The following is a 19,695-nucleotide window of genomic DNA, read 5'->3' on the forward strand; positions in this document are numbered from 1 at the left end:
TTATTATTAAATTTAGATTTTTTGATACATTCATTAAATCGTAGCAAATAGTATTATTATGGAATTCCAGACTGTAAATATTTTACTATAGATACAATAATCATTACTTCGAGAATTCATCTAAAAAACTTTCGGCTTACGAAATAATTGTAACAATGAAAAACTCCCAAGTTTGACAACATTAAATTTTATTACAAAACGCAAAAGAGTTTGATAAACTAATTTTATTAACCTATGTTTTTTCATTTGCAAAAAAGTGTGGACTTTTTGAATTTATAAAATTATATAATTATGCAATTTATGAAATACTTTATAATTTATGAAATTACTTTTGAAATTATGCTAATTTATAAAAGCAGAAAAATAAATAATCTTTGATTGAAACATAAAACGAGACGTTATTTGTTACATACAAAATGATAGAATAAAATATCGGTAATATGTCTATACTCGTGTCTACGGTAAAGCATAGGCCTTCGGCTTGTCTGGAGGTTAGGGGTTTGGAGTCGTTTGGTTAAAATGCACAACCATTTAGCCTATTTGTTCTTTAGGGGTTTAGGGTTTAAGGCTCTTTAGTTCACATGTACAGGCTACAAAGATCACACATTTGTAAACAAGTTTTTTTGAAAGTTAAAATTTTTTTTCGATATGCCAAAAAATATGTTTTCAACCCCTAAAAAATAGGGGATGCTACCCTTACTCTTCAAATCACCATGAAATACTTGCTCTTTTTGTAAGAAATAACCTCAAATTTGTTTCATTGAAAAATATTAATTTTAAGCCGAGCTATTTAAAAAAAACGCTTTTTGGGGGTTAACTTTAGGGGAGGTTTTTACCCCTTAAAAGTGAAAATTAGCCGATAAAAAAAAATACGTGTCTCTTATTTTTTTATGTTCTACAACATATATGGAAATCATCAAAATCGGTGAGTTCGGGTTGGGTACCTTTCCTTGTGAGTACATACGCAGAAACTTCTAATAATTATACGAATGATCAATCTAAATTGGAAAATGAATATATTTATAAATGGATTTTTCAATGCGAAAATCATATCATCTGGAATGTGACAGATACTCGGGCACAAATTTGAAGTAAATTTGCTCATAATTGACCAAAAAGTGCATATGGAACAAAACATTTTAAAGTTTTTGATTTTTTTTGAATTTCAAAAAATCTTAAGAATTTTAAGGTTTTTGATTTTTTACTCAAAAACAAAGCGTTATATAAGAAAAAGTTAGAGAATAAAAAGTACTTAGAATTGACCAAGAAGTATATCTGAATTTTTTCGAGACGATTCGATGAAATTTTCCAATTTGTCATAAATTGCCAATTGGCAAAAATAAAAAAGTTGCTCAAAACTCAGTGAAAAAATTTAGACATATTCCTTGATTGATTCTAAGCACTTTTTATTCTTATTGATTTTTTCGTCGAATGCATTATATTCGAGAAAAAAATTCGTGAAAGTTTGGGCAAAATTTTGCGCTTCAGGCACCATTTTCTAGCCGCCATATTGAATTTCTGGATTCGGGACCAAACTGAATTTAAAGTACAACTCATTTATGCACTCATAGTTGAAAAATAAAGTTCCATCCTCAACGTTAACACAACAAGAAATTGGATTTAAAAAAAAAAGTATCGAAATTTTGCATTTTTTCTTTTAAACGTCGCCATATTGAATTTTTGAGTGAAAAATACGCAATTCTGATACCAGAAATGGAAAGTAGAAAAAAAATACTTCAGAAAAAGTATGTTTGCTTTGAATATATTCGTGGAATATGTGATAGATTTACGGTTGAAAACAGAGTTACAATTTCTCTGTTTTGGACGTTAATGGGTTAACTCGATTACGTCAATTCCATATGGCGTTCATAATGATCAAATATTACTAAACTTCATAAGTAATCCGAACAAAGCCCGCGTTGTAATTGAATTTATTCTGAAAAGCCTTAATTGGATTATTCTAAAAATTACCAAAATAAACAAGAAATTTAGCTGTTTAGCTATAAAATTGTACTGAAAAAAATAGAGAACCATAAAGAAGCATGCTTTACAAGATTTTACAGATGTCTACCCTTTTATATTTTATATTTTTTTACGTATTTCACATTTTGTGCAATCAAACATATTTTCTAATTTGTTATTTTTCTGCAGTTTATAACATTTTTAAAGTTTAAAATTTATCAAATTTAGAAATGTTATTAGTAGTATATGGGCTGGTATGGAGAGACTGGGCGTAACCTAGAGTGACGTCACCAGTCGCGTGGCTGGCGCCAGTTGTTTATATAAACAGAAGCCCATGTTTATATCAACAGTAGCTGATAAGGTTAATAAACATGATTTACGACCGCTACTGTCATAAATAGTCTGTCATCGATGGGTGACTTTTATTTGTATATTTATAAATAATTATAAATAATTTTTAAACAACAGCATAAATACAAACTGTCATAAATAGTCTGTCATCGATGGGTGACTTTTATTTGTATATTTATAAATAATTATAAATAATTTTTAAACAACAGCTATATCACGCATACGATGCCAGCCCTCCCCCATTTACTCAAGCAGACCCGAACGCGACTCTCTCTCTCTCTCTCTCTCTCACTGTCTACTCCGTTTGAGCTATGAACATATGACGTTCGTGTTTTAGTGGTCCAGACCATTAAAATTCACTCGAGGTAAATTTTCTTTTTTCGATCCCTATCACGATGGTACGTATTAAGGCTTTACTATTAATCGAATATTTAATCATATATCTTCAAATTGCCACTATATTTGCATTAGCTCCGGCCCGGGTGCGGCTCGTATGCACCCACCTGGGCTGGAGCTCATCGGCGAGGAGAACGCGGCGAATCGTGCTGCGTTACCTCGGTAACAAGAGCAGCGATAGGTCCAGCAAAAAGGACGGCAAGCGGCTCGTATAAACGCACCTTGGCTGGAGCTCGGCGGCGAGGAGAACGCGGCGAATCGTCCTGCGCTGCCTCGGCCACGAATGCCACGAGAGCAGCGATAGGTCCAGCAAAAAGGACGGCGGGCGGCCCGTATGCAACCAGCTGGGCTGGAGCTCGGCGGCGAGGAGAACGCGGCGAATCGTGCTGCGTTACCTCGATAGCAAGAGCAGCGATAGGTCCAGCAAAAAGGACGGCGGGCGGCTCGTGTGCAACCAGCTGGGCTGGAGCTCGGCGGCGAGGAGAACGCGGCGAATCGTGCAGCGTTACCTCGGTAACAAGAGCAGCGATAGGTCCAGCAAAAAGGACGGCAAGCGGCTCGTATAAACGCACCTTGGCTGGAGCTCGGCGGCGAAAAGAACGCGACGAATCGTCCTACGCTATCTTGGCCACGAGAGCAGCGATAGGTCCAGCAAAAGGGACGGTAGGCGGCTCGAATGCACGCACCCGGGCTGGAGAACGCGGCGAATCGTGCTGCGTTACCGCGGCAACAAGAGCAGCGATGGGTCCAGCAAAAAGGACGGCAAGCGGCTCGTATAAACGCATCTTGGCTGGAGCTCGGCGGCGAAAAGAACGCGACGAATCGTCCTACGCTATCTTGGCCACGAGAGCAGCGATAGGTCCAGCAAAAGGGACGGTAGGCGGCTCGTATGCACGCACCCGGGCTGGAGAACGCGGCGAATCGTGCTGCGTTACCGCGGCAACAAGAGCAGCGATGGGTCCAGCAAAAAGGACGGCAAGCAACTCGTATAAACGCACCTTGGCTGGAGCTCGGCGGCGAAAAGAACGCGACGAATCGTGCTGCGCTGCCTCGGCCACGAGAGTAGCGGTTACAGGTGCAGCAAACGGACGGCGGGCGGCTCGTATACACGCACCTGGGCTGGAGAACCCGGCGAATCGTCCTACGCTTTTTTGGCCAGAGGACCGACGACAGGTTCTGCAATAGGCATGGCAGGCGGCGCGTTCGCACGATACATTTTTTTTCTCAGAGTTATTATTGTTTATAATTTAGTTATTGATAGATGTTCTATTTAATTCAAATAGTTTTATTTATGTTTTTGTAGGACTAGAAAAAATTTCTTGTTAATTTTTACTCATAATTTTTTTATTGATTATTTTCAAAACTCATATTTAAATGATCAGTTATCAAGTGTATGATATGGTGGAAGCATCTTTCGATAGCGTGCACAGCATTTTCAACAGTTTTAAAAAATTTTGTCATCCCATCCATTTCAGTCTGAAGTTTCTCTTGATTTTTTATAACTGTGTCCAATTTTTTCATCATGTTATTGTAACGAGTACAATCGTTTGATAAGCAACAGCAGTTCTTACCACACTTATCTTCAAGATTCATCTCTGAAACATTAATATATTAAAGTAATGTAGTTGCAAAGTTATAAGGAAGTAGCGAATATAGTCGACGCATATAAGTACAATATATGTGCCTTTATTATACATGACATTATCAATTATATTATTTTACTTGTACCGAATCATCCTGCTCACAAAAATGTGCTACTAAAACGATTCGCATCTGACCATCATTACCTTTTTTTTCTGATTCATCTACAAAATCCCACTGTTGACCATTGTGCATAAAGTTGTATGTCGCGTCATCATCGATTGGAAGCTCTGAAATCAAAAATTGTACATAAATATACATAGGAATAAAATACTTTTCAAATAGTACATGTATCTTATACTATTTTTTATAGTCTATGTGGGAAGTTACATTTTTAAATGCAGAGCATGCGGGAAATTATGAGTTTCGTATACGTCTTGCGCAAAATGAGGAATTTTGCGCACGCTCTGGTTTACTGCGAGAATCGAAAATTTTGCACTCTCTAAACGCCAAGGAAAAATAAAATGTCGCATACAGACTGTCAAAACCATATTTTCAATATTACTGCTATTAAAAACAAACTATTATTATGTATTTTTACATTCATTCAATATATCCCTATACTTTATGATATCATTATACATTATCATATACCTTTTTCTCCTGGAATTGTTTCGGAACCGTAAATATCCGGAGACATGTTATCTCTTTCGTCCATCATTAATGCGATTGATCTGTAAGAAAATCATAAACAGTGATTTTAAATAAATATTATTATCTTATAATAATAGCTTCATTAGTGATAATTTTTTCGCACAACAGCACTATAACCGACATTGAATATAATTTATAGAAGTACCCTTTCACATTTTGTAATACTGGCATACTGTCGCTATATTAAAAACACATAGAAGCTACCGTAGAAAGATCGAACGGCTCGCGCTACAAGATGGCTGCCTCTGTAGTGTTCCCGCCTATTTCATTACTTACTATACGATTAGATAATTTTAAGTATTTGACATTGCAACATTTTTATTTATTTGCAAAAGCAATTAATATATTTAACTTTTTAACAGCCACCGATAATAAATATTTCTTTGGTGCATTGTTTTAGTAACATCAAATTGCAATTATTCAAGCGGTTGCCAAAAAGACATGAGTTTGATAATAAAAAGAAAAGTCACGAAAATGTATATTATTAAGAAAAATCATGCAAGCATATACGAAAAAGATAGGTAAATTATTGCATAAAAAATCAGGAAATTTTGGCAATTTGTATGGCCTCATGGCTCTTCCTGTCTCCTACACGAATCACTCTTATCAAAGTCAGGCGTGGCTTCTAAGTTACAAGACTGTTTGTTGAAGAACGATAAATACAAGCACATAAAGTCTTCGAAGCTAGGTGTTAAACTAAAACCGCAAATAAACGTCTTTAGCAGTGCTCAAAAGAAGATGCTAGAAGAACTACACCTGAAGAACTCCCGTAAGAGTAATGCCAGATACGAATTAGTCTACGCTAAGATTAGTTTTATCGCTGATACATAAATTTCACTTTAACGGAGCTATCAAAAACGGTTAAATGATATTACATAAAATTAAATATCTTTACACATTTTATTATTGTACAAATATTTACATTTTTAAACATTTCTCAAAATGTATTAGTAATCGTTGCTTAATATATTTTATTATGTTTTAAAATCACGATAACTTTTACGTAAAAGAACTTTTTATATATATTTTTATTTATGCAGGGATCTTGTGAGGTTAAGCAAATAATTCCAGATGGATTACGGCATAATTCAAAACGATCGTGACAGAAACATTGATAATTAATATGAATTTACGTAAAAAGTAAAGTAACATGCACTCATTTCTAAAAGTTCGTTGCTTATTGTAAACATGTCATACATCACAATTCAACTGCATGAAACTGTCCAAATTTATATTTTCTTCTATCTTATAATACATGTCTTTATTCCCTCATTTACATTTTCTATATTTCTGCTCAGTTGCTGAAAAAAATATCGTTCTTTCCATTATTTATTGCAATAGAACATTTTAAAACTTTAATCATTAGGAATTAGAAACAAACATATAATAAAATTAATATAATACATATAAAAATAAAGGAATATGCGAAAAATATCATTGAAGTATAATTTCGTTTCATTTATACGTTTCATTATAAATTTACCTTTTTTTTTCTATCAGCTCTAAAATAAGTCTTTTATTTCGAACTTCTTCCACTGCGAACCATTATTTTAATGATGGTATCGATGAGTAATCCACTATTGATGTCTATATTAAAATTAAATAAGATACCCAATAAGTAAGAAATTATTATTGCTTTTTATAAAGTAATAATATTCAAATAACATTAATCTTACAGAAAAAAAAGTTCAACATATTGCATAACGTAAATTCCGCAATCATAAGCATTGTGTTGCTGAGGTACTTCAGGATAAACACATTTCACGTCAAAATCGCTCATATTTATTGTACTGTTTTTTTTTTTGAGTTTATACTCCCAATATAAATACTGAAGAATTATATTACCAACATTTATAGGAATTATTCCAGGTGCCGAATCAAATACTAATATACAGGGTCTATAATAATGAGTAATAAAAATTAATTTGTTACTGTTGCGTAAGAAAGATTTTATTTTATTGCGATAAATTTAAAATACTTACGTTTTCGTTTCTCTTATTAGTGAGTTGTCATTATTTTCATGCTGTAATTTTAATTTTTTCGGCTTGTCGTGAGATGACATATTTTTCATGAATTGCGTTGGGATAGCAAATGATTGTTAAGAACCAGTGTTTGTTACTATTTCGAAAATTACATGTGCATAGGTTAGAAAAATGGTATTTATTGTTGAACGTTGAATTGAAAGCACTTGTTAGAAAAAATAACTTACGCAAAACGTATGCAAAAAACTTACTTGTGATTCATAGGTATTATAATGTATTGTTTATTGAATAGATCAATCGACTTAGTCCAATTTTTAACTCCACTGTGTCTTTTTTTAGATGAATCCGTACTTCTATTTAGCAATTTCTTATAGAAAAATGTACTAAATAAAACTGTATTGTCTCGTTTCGTAGGTTCAATGATTTCTTCAACAACGTATTTCAAATAAAAGTCGATTATAATATCGTTTAAATATCTTCCGTCCTCTAAACATTTCAAGTGCGCATACTTAATATCTATTCTGCCTTTGCATGGAGGTGGAGGACAAGTCAATAATCTGTAAAGAAGGTAAATATGATTTAAAGAGAAACGAAAATTACACTAATCAATTGCACAGCTTATATCAATAGGATTCTATGATTAATGATGTATGATTTAGTTTTGTAAAAACAGTATATCTTACGTCGTATCCGGAGCGTTGCTGAAGCTAGGGATTGCAATATTTGTTTGTTGATTTTCATGCATGTTCTTTTCATAAGTTTTACTTAGAAATTCAGATTCCTAGGCAATTAGGTGATTATAAATATGCAACAAAGTTGAGGTATGAAATTTAATTTACAAACAATTATTTTACCTGTGCTATAGACTTCTTATCGAATATTTCTGAAGAACATGCTAGACTCTGTATTGATCCGACTATACTGTGTGATCGTTGTGATTTTGACGATATCACACTGATAACATCATTTGACACTCCCTAGAAATAATTCAATATATTCGATTTTTTTAATTGCAAGATAATATTTTTTGTAAATATAATTGTTACCTCTAAGGATACGTTATCAACGCTTAGATTTGATACTGAATTAAAAACATATTCTAATTGATCGAATTCAATATGAGATTGCATTTCGATATTTTCGTCATTTGGTGGATTCTCAGAGTCGTTATTTGTATTATATAAATTTAATTTTTTTCTCATTCTATCCTTCAGATGCGTGATTTTAGGAAAAGAATCGTCAGTAAATGTTTCTTCAATATTGACGTCAGATGGGGGATCTTGTATAACTGCAGTATCAGTATAAATGCAGTTGTCACCAATATTGTTAATAGTGATGAATGTTGGCTGTTGTTGTAACAAAGAAACGTCAGGTGAAGACTCTTCTACAAGTGCTGTTTCATCTACTTCATTACATCTTCTATAAATTAATAAATAAGCATTTCCTTCTCCACTGTTGCCGTTTCCAAAAGAAATTTCAAAATCATGTTTTGATATCTACAACAAATATACATATAAATTATAATTTAAATAAAACAATGAATGAAAAATAGAAAAGGCACAGGCTAATATATCATATGGTATTTTTATCAGAGAGGAAGAAAGAGAAAAATTACGCGTATAACGGTGCTGTCGTTAAAACAAAACCATTCATTCGTATCTAAATCCTGTATATATGTATAATAATGGCCTTGGACGGCTGTTCCGCTATGAATAACAATTGAAAAAAGTTTGTAAAAATTCGAATCTGCTGCATTATTTTTGTCTTCAAAAGGATCGATGATACTATTTAAATTGAGAACCTCTGGAAATGTGACCCTTAAAAAAATATGCTTTATTATTTACAAAAATAAAATGATATTAATTATTTATTGACATAGTACGTACTTATTGTTTAGTTTGATGGTGGAATTTGATTTTACGTCATATTGAAAACGTTTCAAGTGCAATGTAAGTATGAATGGAAGTTTTATAAACTTTAAATCCTGTTTAGCTGAGCATTTTTTATCACATTTCTCACAGAAGTACTCATTGTCTTCGTCTAAGATAACGCATTGTGTAAATGCTTCTAATGCTTCTAATGCTTCTTCCTTCAAAATAAAATGGTACATTATGCAAGAAAGGACGAAAGTAGCACATTTTTCCCGCTGGTGTAAGTAGGGCCAACGCGTTTTCTACATTTCAGTATGTTAATGTATAAAAAAAAAATATTTTCACCACGCAAATTTTACTTTTGCCCCACTAATGGAGTTTATGATGGAAATATTTAACTTCTGTCCCTATTTTCAGGTGGGAAAAGTGGCTTTCAGTCGGGGTGGGTAAAAAAAAATGTGATTTTCGTTGCTTTGCGTTACTTAATTCATTATAACTAATACTAATAAGTACGCAATAGAAATATTACGTACCACTGTGTTGTATGCTCCAATCTTAGACCCATCTGATTGTATTGGCAAGGAAATATCCAAAAAAGGATTTTTCGTGCAATGTTCAGCATTACAGATTAAACATATTACACGATCAAGTATAATCCCTGAAAGATGGAAATATATATAATTTCGCATTGTATACTATAGCAGTTCTTAATACTAAGTTTAGATTGTCGCTCGAGCAAAGTCAGAGTAATAATCTTACGAGTGAAGTATATCTTTCGCATGCATATCTAACGCGTTTTTATACACAGCAGGCGTAAATGTGATTTTTCAAATTAAAAAAGAATGCGCGAATAGAATTTTACGCACGCGTGTCGAAAAAATTATTTTTCCACAGTATTCATTTAACTACTTCAAAAAAGATAATCGAATCGATAAAACAGCCATACTTAAAATGTTTAATAGTCATTGTTACGTTACCTTCATAATACTTAGAAATTAAATCATCTTGTTCCGGTGAGATATTTGTAAGTTCTAGCTTCAACGCATTAAAAAACACTTCAAAAAATTCATGCACATCCTGATTTACATTTGTATCACTAGAATCCCATCCAAAAGCACTGGTTAACTGTACAGTTTCTATAGCATGATCCTTCGATAACTACCAATAATTTAATGTAAAATTTAATCTTATTTTGTAATTTCATTGTTATACAAAGCAGACATTTTTTAAAATTATTTTACCTTCAAATTTATAAAAAGTTGTTTTATTTCATGTAGTAAGTTGGACTTGATTTTAAAATTTTGTAAATCAACGGTTTCTCAACAGTATATGAAATTTCTAAACTCTGGAGTCATGTATAAGATTTGAAGAAGACTGTTTAAATAACAAGTTGCTCCTTGATTTATAAGACCAATATATTCTAAAGCATGTTATAAAATTAAATTTAAAATTAATATTGTCATTGTAAGCAAATAAAAATGCATAGCTTTCAGTAAGTTTGTATTTGTTACTTAAGGTGATGTTCCATCATTTTGAAAATTGAAATTAAACTTGCTTGTGGTCAATTATGCCGCATCACATTCATTCATTCTTGTTGCTATAAGATAGTCGATTATCCGTCAATTATGTCTAATTTATTGAGATAATTTTGTGTGTATGTGTATGTCTGTACATATATGTATATATACACGCGTCGGTAGCACGAGCATAATATATGCGTACGTTATATAGAGAACGTTTTACTAAATCCCGCGCGGACTGCAGTTTGCAACGAAAGTTGATCATCATTCAATAAGAAATATCCCTCTGCACGTTACGGATTATCGTTTACAAACGTTTCCTCAACAACCAAAAAAGGTGATTGTACACGCCACGTAGTTCTTAATATTGTTCATGTTGGTAAACGGCAACACTGCACTGCACAAAGAGCCACAAAGCACAAAAACTATAAAGTACTGATACGAATTAGCTTGATGCTGTAGAACGAAATTCAGAACGATTTGCTAACTTCCTCGGAGACAACGCTTTATTTTGCTACGATGACAAAGAAAACGAATGGAAACACGTGGACAAAACCACTTCATTACAAGTAAGTAAAATATTATATCTTTCAGAAATCGGGATACTGAAGCACTTCATTAGACAATCAATGTTTACACTAAAAGTACATAAATGTTCTTAACCTCGAAAAAAACAAATCAAACCTCGCGAAGGATTTTAATACATCACAATCGTCGTCGTTTACGGCTTTTCGCGAAAAAATTATCACACATTAATTTACCATATAACAGTGCACGTTTAATATCAGTAAAATAGTTGAACGCTTTTCATTTTGACATACCTTGTTGTACAATAAACACAGCACAGCAACGAACTATTATGTAGCACGTGTATTCCACAAAATAGGCGGGACGACTGATAAACAAGCTCCGCGTAGCGTAGCGTACTGTATACATTTTGAAGGGGGGGGGGAGGCGGTTTTCGCAGCAGAGCAACAAAATGACAATGCTGCGAGATTTGGCGCGGGGATTCAATTAATTTAAATTGTCAGCTTTTATGGCGGACCTTTTACAATAAATTATTTAGTTTCAATATCTATGTGTGCTTTTTATCGTAGGACAACATAGTGAGGATATATATGTGTGTGTGTGTGTGTGTGTGTGAGTCAACTAGCAATTCGCAATTTCGATTGCTGAGATCATATTGCGTAGGACAAGGAAAGAAGGATTCAGGCTATTGGAAATTAATTTTCAAACAGTGAAAGAAACCGTACCCGATTCAACGACGCTGGTGAGCCCATTCATAAATTTTATTTAATTGCTTTTATCAATTGTTAGGAATATAAATTTTAAGTCACTAATACAAAAAAATTATATGTATGTTTAATACGATTGGAACGTTCCTTTGTCGAAACAACATTGACTGCGTACTACTTAATAGCGATTTTCGTACTCATATTTTTTCCATTACAACTAATACATAGTATAAATATACGAATTTCTTTTTTAATCAGTATTTAAGAAACTTGTAAGATAAAAGCCGCAGAAAGTCTTAAAAATATTCACCAACCAACTGTGACGAGCCCATTGAACTATAAAAACTACATTTTAATGCTGTATCAAAGTTTTCTCGCGTACGCGTTATTTAATTACTGTTATATAAAAATTGCACTAAAAAAACGTATATTGATAAACTTCGTTTTTTAGATCTACTTTTAAAAATGGAAGAAGAGTCCAAGGACGAGTCAATCGTTGCAAACATTAATAATGATTGGGAGGTACAAACGAAGAAAAAACCGCCAGCAAGATTATTCAGGAAGATCTGGCTCGATGTACCTGGTTTTCAACCTTGGCTCCAGTACGATCCGGCAGCGCCTACAAAAGCGACGTGCGACTTGTGCAAAAGATCATTTTACGCAAGATTTAGCACGATTTTAGATCACGCTTACTCGCAGAATCATTTGAATAAGAGTGGACTACAAGAAGCTCCACCTCCCTCTTCTTTTAAGATTCCTGCTCGAGAAGACAGCAAAGAAGAGAGAAAGAAAGCTGAAGCTGAGTTAAAAGTGCTGGCGATGTGTACGAAATTGAATATTTCGTACCGAAATGTGCCTGCCTTAGTAAAAGATCTAAATAATATCGATCCAAATAGAATTTGGAATGATCTAAAATTAGGAGAGACGAAGGCACGTAATATGATCGTAAATATAATTGGAGAAAGTAGCAGAGATGACTTGGCTGAATTTTTAAAACAGCATTTTTTTTGTATTTGTATCGACGAGTCGACAGATATTAGGAAAGAAAAAGCTTTAACTATTATAGTTAGATATGTAAGTGAAGATGATAACATAAAATCTGAAGTTTGGGATCTAGTCAAAGTATTCGAAGAAGGAAAGGAGGCGAAAGCAACCGCAGGAAGATTATACGAGTGCATAGAAAACTCGTTTGCCAGGTATAATATACCGGTGTCGAATATATACGGATGCTGTTTTGACGGATGTCAAACAATAATAGGGGAAAAAAAGCGGCTTGAAAGCTCGATTGTGTGAGAGCATACCCAACATTTTATGCGTCCAATGCCCGGCACATATGACACATTTATGTGTACAATATGCTGTCAAGGAATTACCCGAAGAAATAATCAATCTGTTCAGCAACTTGCGTTCGATGTTTCGAAGTGCTAACAGGCAACATTATTATCAAAACATGCAGAACGAAATGGGCATAGAACAGCATAAAATTTTGAATTTATCATTGACGCGCTGGCTGTCCCTAGAATCGAATGTATTGAGAGTCCTTGAGCAATATCCCTGTTTGCTGAGGTTTTCGGAAGAGTAATCCGACGATGCCGTTGCAAAGCAGATTTTTACCTGCTTGTCGAAGAAAGAAACAAAATTATACCTTTGTTTATTGCGACAAACTCCGAAACAGTTAAATATTTGCAATACCTTTTTTCAGAGAAGAGGAATAATCATCCACAAAGTTCAGGAAGAGATTACAAAAAGGTATAAAAATATCGTGTCCTGTTTTATTGCTATTCTAAATGAGCAGGAATATTTACGGTACATGGATTTCGAATTGGGAGAAGAAATCAGAGATTACTTTCTTTCTGAACAAAGTGACACTGAAGAGTTTTGTATGAATGTGTATAATTATCTTATATCATTGTCGTACGAAATGAAAGAGCGATTTAAGAACTTTAATAATGCAATTTATGAATCGGCAATGTGTTTGGACCCTGCGAACGCCTTATCAGTCCAATTCCGAAATGAAAATCCGAATATTATTTCGAAATTGCAAAACACATTTACGAAATTGATTAACAATGTGCAGTTAGCTGTTGAAATTGAAGAAGGATGGAATAACCTATTGTCGATAGAAATCCCAAAAGAGTTCCTCGCAGCGGACTCACCCGTCGAAGATTTTTGGATCTATGTGAAAAATTTTACAGCAGATGATGGTAGTATGCTTTGTCAAGCAATGGGCGAGATCGCTTTGTTAATTTTGGCAATGCCGCACCTTAACGCAGATCCAGAAAGGTGTTTTAGCGCCCAAAATATTTTAAAAACAAAAAATAGAAATAAAATGAAGGTCGAAACGGTGGATGGCACTCTACGATCAAAGGAGAAGATATTGTCCACAGAGCAGAATGATTTTATACCGACTGAAAAAATTATTGCTAACCTTAAGACGGCATTATTATAAAAATAAATTTGCAAAAAGTAGAGTGGCGTAAGACAAATGTAAAAATATGATACTTACAATGATAAATTTTATTTCTCTTGTATGGCTGTATCATGTTACATGTCTGTAAAGTCATTAGTTTTAAGTCGACCATATAAATATATATATATATATATATATGTTCTGTGTTAGAAATAAAAAGGGGTTAATTAAACATAGGTAACTAATTAATGCTGCAATTTTTATCAGACAATCTTAAATTTTATTCTGAAAACCGCGTCAATATTGTTCCCGTCGCGGTTCATAGGAAAAAACGGCGGCAGACATAGAGGGCTTCCGCATCAGGCTCAACCTACAGCTGCAGATCGTCAGCGAGCAGTCCAAGAAAATTGGAATAACCCCCCTGCTCGACACGGAGCCGCCACTGCGGATGATATCGCACAGCCTAACATCCACCAAGCTGCTGTTACTATTACCGACATAAACGCTGCGCCGCTTTCACCTCGAGGACAAGCTGATGCACGTATGCGTGAAAAAGCACCGCCCGTCATTGTGCTGCTCGTGGTGCTCCTGCTCACGCGGTAGAAGTAGCACAGGTCAGTGCACCACCACCTCCTCATCGACGAGCTCTAGCCCCGGTGCCTGCAAACGTGGCACCTGCTGTGCCTGTTGCTAGTCCTGTGTCAAAAGAAGCGCAAGACGACGCGCCGCGTTCTCCAGCCCCGGTGCGTGTATACGAGCCGCCCACCGTCCCTTTGCTGGACCTATCGCTGCTCTCGAGGCCGAGGCAGCGCAGCACGATTCGCCGCGTTCTCCTCGCCGCCGAGCTCCAGCCCAGCTGGTTGCATACGGGCCGCCCGCCATCCTTTTTGCTGCACCTGTAATCGCTGCTCTCGTGACCGAGGCAGCGCAGCACGATTCGCCGCGTTCTTTTCGCCGCCGATCTCCAGCCAAGGTGCGTTTATACGAGCCGCTTGCCGTCCTTTTTGCTGGACCCATCGCTGCTCTTGTTGCCGAAGTAACGCAGCACGATTCGCCGCGTTCTCCTCGCCGATGAGCTCCAGCCCAGGTGGGTGCATACGAGACGCACCCGGGCCGGAGCTAATGCAAATATAGTGGCAATTTGAAGATATATGATTAAATATTCGATTAATAGTAAAGCCTTAATACGTACCATCGTGATAGGGATCGAAAAAAGAAAATTTACCTCGAGTGAATTTTAATGGTCTGGACCACTAAACCACGAACTATCATATGTTCATAGCTCAAACGCAACGTATCAGTAGATTCGCCTGATGAGCTCCATATGTTTTGACGCTTGAGTTTTAATAATTAATAAAAACGATTTTAATGTGTACAATATAACGATTACCTACGAAAATAAAGTAAACGGCGGCATTTCAGTAGCTGTGGAAAGTTTCATACTCAAACATTCGTTTTTATAAATTGTTGCACAAATCTTTATAAATTATTTTGCAAATCTGATAACAGATTCGCTATCAGAGACCCCGAATACCCCTAATACTATACTATTCATTCGTTAAAGATCGAATTTTACAATAATTTGCATAAACAAAATTGTTTAAACGAATTATATTGCAAATCTGATAACAGATTCGTTATCAGCGACCCCGAAAACCCCTAGTACTATCTATTCATTCGTTACAGATTGAATTTTACAATAATTTGCATAAACAAAATTGTTTAAACGAATTATTTATTAATCGTTATCCGCTTCTCTCTCTCTCTCTCCTCTCTACGCCATACTCGCGCGCGTCCGCCAAAGCCGCCGTCTACCTGTGGCTCGCGCATACCTGCTGTTTCCCTTTTATTGCCCTAGCGCCGACTCTGATCCTTTCTGCGCTGGAAAGAGAGAGATTGTTCGACGTATATAATTTATATGGTGGCCCTGAAAAGGGCCGATTGTTTTTTGAAATATATATTATTGTAATTAGCGTTTCAGCTTGCTGTAGCCGTCTTTTTCGGGGCACGAAAAGGTGTTTGTGGAAAAGGATTTTTGATTCTGTGACGAGAAGGAGGAGGATTTTTTAAACAGATTATTATTATAACCGCTTTTCTCTGGATACGAGAAAGTGTTGGTTGAGAATGACGACTGATTGTTCTGCTTTCTTGGCTCCTTGCATTTCAAGACAGGCTGTCTCTCCTCCCTTTTTTCTGCTCTTTGCTCTGCTCCTGTCCCATGGTCGAGTTGCTGCTTTGCCGGTCGCTTGACGAACGATTCGCATCGAAATGAACGCGTGCATATATAACTCTACTACTCGGTGCCGCAAAGCTTACTCTAAATTTCGGCTTTGGAGATCGTTGATGGGAGTGGGGGGGGGGGGGGATTGCACCCATAAAAAGAGAAATTCTGGCACAATATTTATTTACTAAAAAACGCGTACGAGTCGAATGACTCAGCTTACAAGGTAATGAAATAATAAAATGACACACGAGCGCGCGCACATACACACACAAACATACTTACACAGCCGCACACACACACACAAAATTTCTACGCTATAAATTATAAACAAGCGATACACCTACACTTGCGAGTGGCGCGGTGTTGGCGCAGTTGACGTGTGGGCCCTCCTCGCAGTAAACCAGGCACCAACTCTTTCGGCGGAGTAGGCATCCGATGAAAGTTGTAAGGTACGCTGCGGTTGCCGCGTGCTGTCGGTGGCGTACCTTGGACGCTGTTGTCGTCACTGTCGTTGTCGTCGCCTGCTGCTGATAATGGTGGAGGCGAAGGCGATCTCGGCGAATCCATATCCAGGATGCACGGGCAGGGCTGTCCGTTGCACTTCCAGCAGGGAAAGAGAAGGTACCTCCAGCACTGTTGCCACACGTCGTGCTCCGAACTGTTGGTGATGCACACTGTGCACCTCATGTTGATCGGCACAAACTGTAGCGCCAGAGAAGCCTTTCGCTCGGCTTCTTGCTGTTTTTGCTGCAACAGCGCTGACATGCCCAGCATTCTCTGCTGGTAGCGCTCGAGCTGGCCGTTCTCCATTGCACGTTGTTTAGCTTCGATACTTGCGAGAAGTGCATCGCGTTGGGCTGCTAATTTTTTCAATTCTGCCATGATGGTGGCCACGTGTGTGCTCTCTGTAGGGACTCAGAGCGGACTGATCGGTGCAAGCCGTATCCTAAACGTAAGCCATTGGCAAAAATTTCTGCACGTAGGTAGAGGGGGACCGCACCTCTCCACTCTTTGCCTTTTAACGACGTTCGTTGTCTTAAGAATGCGAGACCGTTGGTAACGCTATACTCGGACTGGATTATTTGTATACACTTGAGCTCCAGCGTCGTGGGCTTATCAGAAAAAATCGGAGACGGGTGAGAGCGAAAGAAAGGTTTTCAATGTCTCGCGAATCAGCTCCAGGAAGTATCGTGTGATCATGGACTCGGGCTTTGTTTTATTATCGCCAACGGATTAGTTTTCAAAACTAAGCAGAGAACGAATCATCGGATCTCCGGTAGACACTTGAGAACGAGTGTAAACTGTTTATACAGAGATTACAGGTGTCCGGTAAGAGAGATTAAAAAGGGTCAGCCGTAGAGTCATAAAAAACTGTTTGGTCAGTGTCACCGGATCTAGCGGTGGCGACGGCCCATTCTCTGAGACGTCCGCTATCCGCCTAAGGTACAACGGTCGTGCGGAAGAATGAAGGCTCACTTCCTTGCAGTTGACGACGATAATGTCAGCAGCAGCAGCAGCAGCAGCGAGGAAGAGGGCCCATCATCGCCGGAAATATCATCGGACTCTTCAACAGCGCTGAGCCCTACATTGTCGATGCTGCAGGAGGTCTGGTTCTACGATGCGGGTCACCCGATCATCGATGACAGCACAGCGAGCGGCATATCGCAGGTAGGCGGCGGCGGTGACGGCGGCGATACCTCGAGCAAAGAGGCACCGTCTCCGAACAACAGTATTGTAAGCGTTTCTGCTGCAGCTTCTGATTCGGATCAGGATGAGGAGGAGGAGGAGGAAGCTCGTGACGATGAGCGTTACCGTCGCTTCGAAATTATCGCGAATACGGTGCATCGCGTACGGAAATTCCGTACAGACGCTCGCCGTCTGACGCTACGGATTAAAACACCGCCGCGTGGGACCAACATGCTCAGCTGGGTTGAGTTAGCAATACGTGACATTTACGAGTATTTGCTAACTCTAATCAAAAGCGGAAGCGATCGCGTCGGTGTTTCAATCTCTAGCGAATATTTCGCAAACGGGGCAGGCGGGCTCTCGTACCGTCTCGCGAGCGCGCTGACTGGCGATGATTTATGGTCTGTGGTGTCTGGACTCGTTCAGAGCAACGCAAATTTTCGAGCCGACGAGTCATTTACCGTTTGTTTCACCGTCGTAGAGATGCTTGTAGGTGCAGGTGGCTCTCGACGGAAAAACTTGACCGTCGACAGCGTTTCTCAACGGTCCATCATTCAGATCGGCAATCGTGATAATCTCTGTCTGCCGAGAGCGCTCGTTGTAGGCGAGGCGAAAATCGCGCTTCAGACGAACGATACCCCGGCGATGCGAGCCGAGTGGAACGTCATCCGCGACGGTCGTAGGCAACTACAGCATGAGCGAGCTGTAAAATTGTGCCAGGATGCCGGTGTTCTCGTACCTCGCAAAGGTTGCGGTGTACGAGAGCTTCGTCAATTGCAGCATTATTTTACTGCTCGTGGTACAGCTTTAGTTGCTTACGAGAAAGACTCGATGGGCCGCGGTGAAGCACCATTTTTTGACGGACGCTGCGATACCTGCACACCGTAATATTTTAGCTCTACTCCGAGCTTCATTACGACGTGATCGTCAATTTTTGGAGCTGCGAAGGCAAAATTTTTCTGTACTTTTTGCAATTGCGGCTACAGTAATATCGAGGATCACAACTGTAGGCAGCTGTGTTCGCGCTGCTTCGTCTCGCCACCCTGTAGCGAAAACGAAGCTTTGCAAAAATGCGCATCGTGCAATCGCAGTTTTTTCGGCGATGTATGTTTTCGCAACCATTCGGTTGCGGGATCATACCAAGCGATGCACAAGCGATTGTGCGATGTGCTGCAGATTTGTCTTACCTGCTGCAAAAGCGTGAACCGGCAGCGCGGTAAGCACGAGTGCGGCAAAAATTGGGGTCAACATTGCAGGTCGACACACGGTTATAATCAACACTGTTTTATACAGCCGAAAAAAATTATGCTTCAGCGAAAAAATATCTTTATGTTTTCTACGATCTGGAAACGAAGCAAGAAGCATCGTATTGAGGCGATGAAAGCATAAAGATGCACGTCCCGAATGTCTGCGTTGCACAGCAAGTCTGCACGGAGTGCATAAGTTCCGACGACATTTCAGAATGGTGTCCCTCGTGCGGACGAGGTGTGCGTGAGCATGTATTTACCGAAGATCCCGTTGGTCAGCTGCTACAGCTTGTAGTACGCGACAAAACAGACTTTGAAAATATAATATGCATCGAGCACAATGCACGAGGGTACGATGCGCAATTCGTTTTACGACGGCTTGTCGAACGTAAAATAAATTGCGCGCCAAGCATCATACTGAATGGTCAGAAAATACTGTGCATCCGGTATGGACGCACAAAGTTCATCGATAGTCTCAGCTATTTTCAAACGAAGTTGGTCGCGTAGCCTGCTACA

General features: G+C 37.8%; 2 protein-coding genes across 16 annotated transcripts in view; both read right to left on the minus strand.

Moving 5' to 3' along the window:
• Positions 1 to 19,695, minus strand: part of LOC100114017 (alpha-(1,6)-fucosyltransferase) — a 244,389-nt gene that overhangs the window by 105,896 nt on the left and 118,798 nt on the right. The gene's annotated exons all lie outside the window — the stretch shown is intronic.
• On the minus strand, positions 4,036 to 6,902 carry LOC107981390. Its single transcript, XM_031930225.1, has 6 exons — positions 6,681 to 6,902; positions 6,488 to 6,591; positions 6,202 to 6,305; positions 4,945 to 5,024; positions 4,497 to 4,580; positions 4,036 to 4,304 (listed from the first exon to the last, which is right to left on the minus strand). The coding sequence occupies exons 4-6, from the start codon at positions 5,009 to 5,011 to the stop codon at positions 4,054 to 4,056; spliced, it is 402 nt and encodes a 133-aa protein (XP_031786085.1). The 5' UTR covers positions 5,012 to 5,024; positions 6,202 to 6,305; positions 6,488 to 6,591; positions 6,681 to 6,902; the 3' UTR covers positions 4,036 to 4,053.

Source organism: Nasonia vitripennis (genome assembly GCF_009193385.2).
Source record: "Nasonia vitripennis strain AsymCx chromosome 4 unlocalized genomic scaffold, Nvit_psr_1.1 chr4_random0010, whole genome shotgun sequence".
NCBI lineage: Eukaryota > Metazoa > Arthropoda > Insecta > Hymenoptera > Pteromalidae > Nasonia > Nasonia vitripennis.

Bases quoted from the DNA above. Each gene is read 5' to 3' on its own strand.
- LOC107981390 (XM_031930225.1), bottom strand. From the start codon at position 5,011: ATGATGGACGAAAGAGATAACATGTCTCCGGATATTTACGGTTCCGAA. The intron at 4,581-4,944 runs GTATATGATAAT...TTTTGATTTCAG, and splicing joins AACAATTCCAGGAGAAAAAG to AGCTTCCAATCGATGATGAC. The intron at 4,305-4,496 runs GTAATGATGGTC...TTAATGTTTCAG, and splicing joins AGATGAATCAGAAAAAAAAG to AGATGAATCTTGAAGATAAG.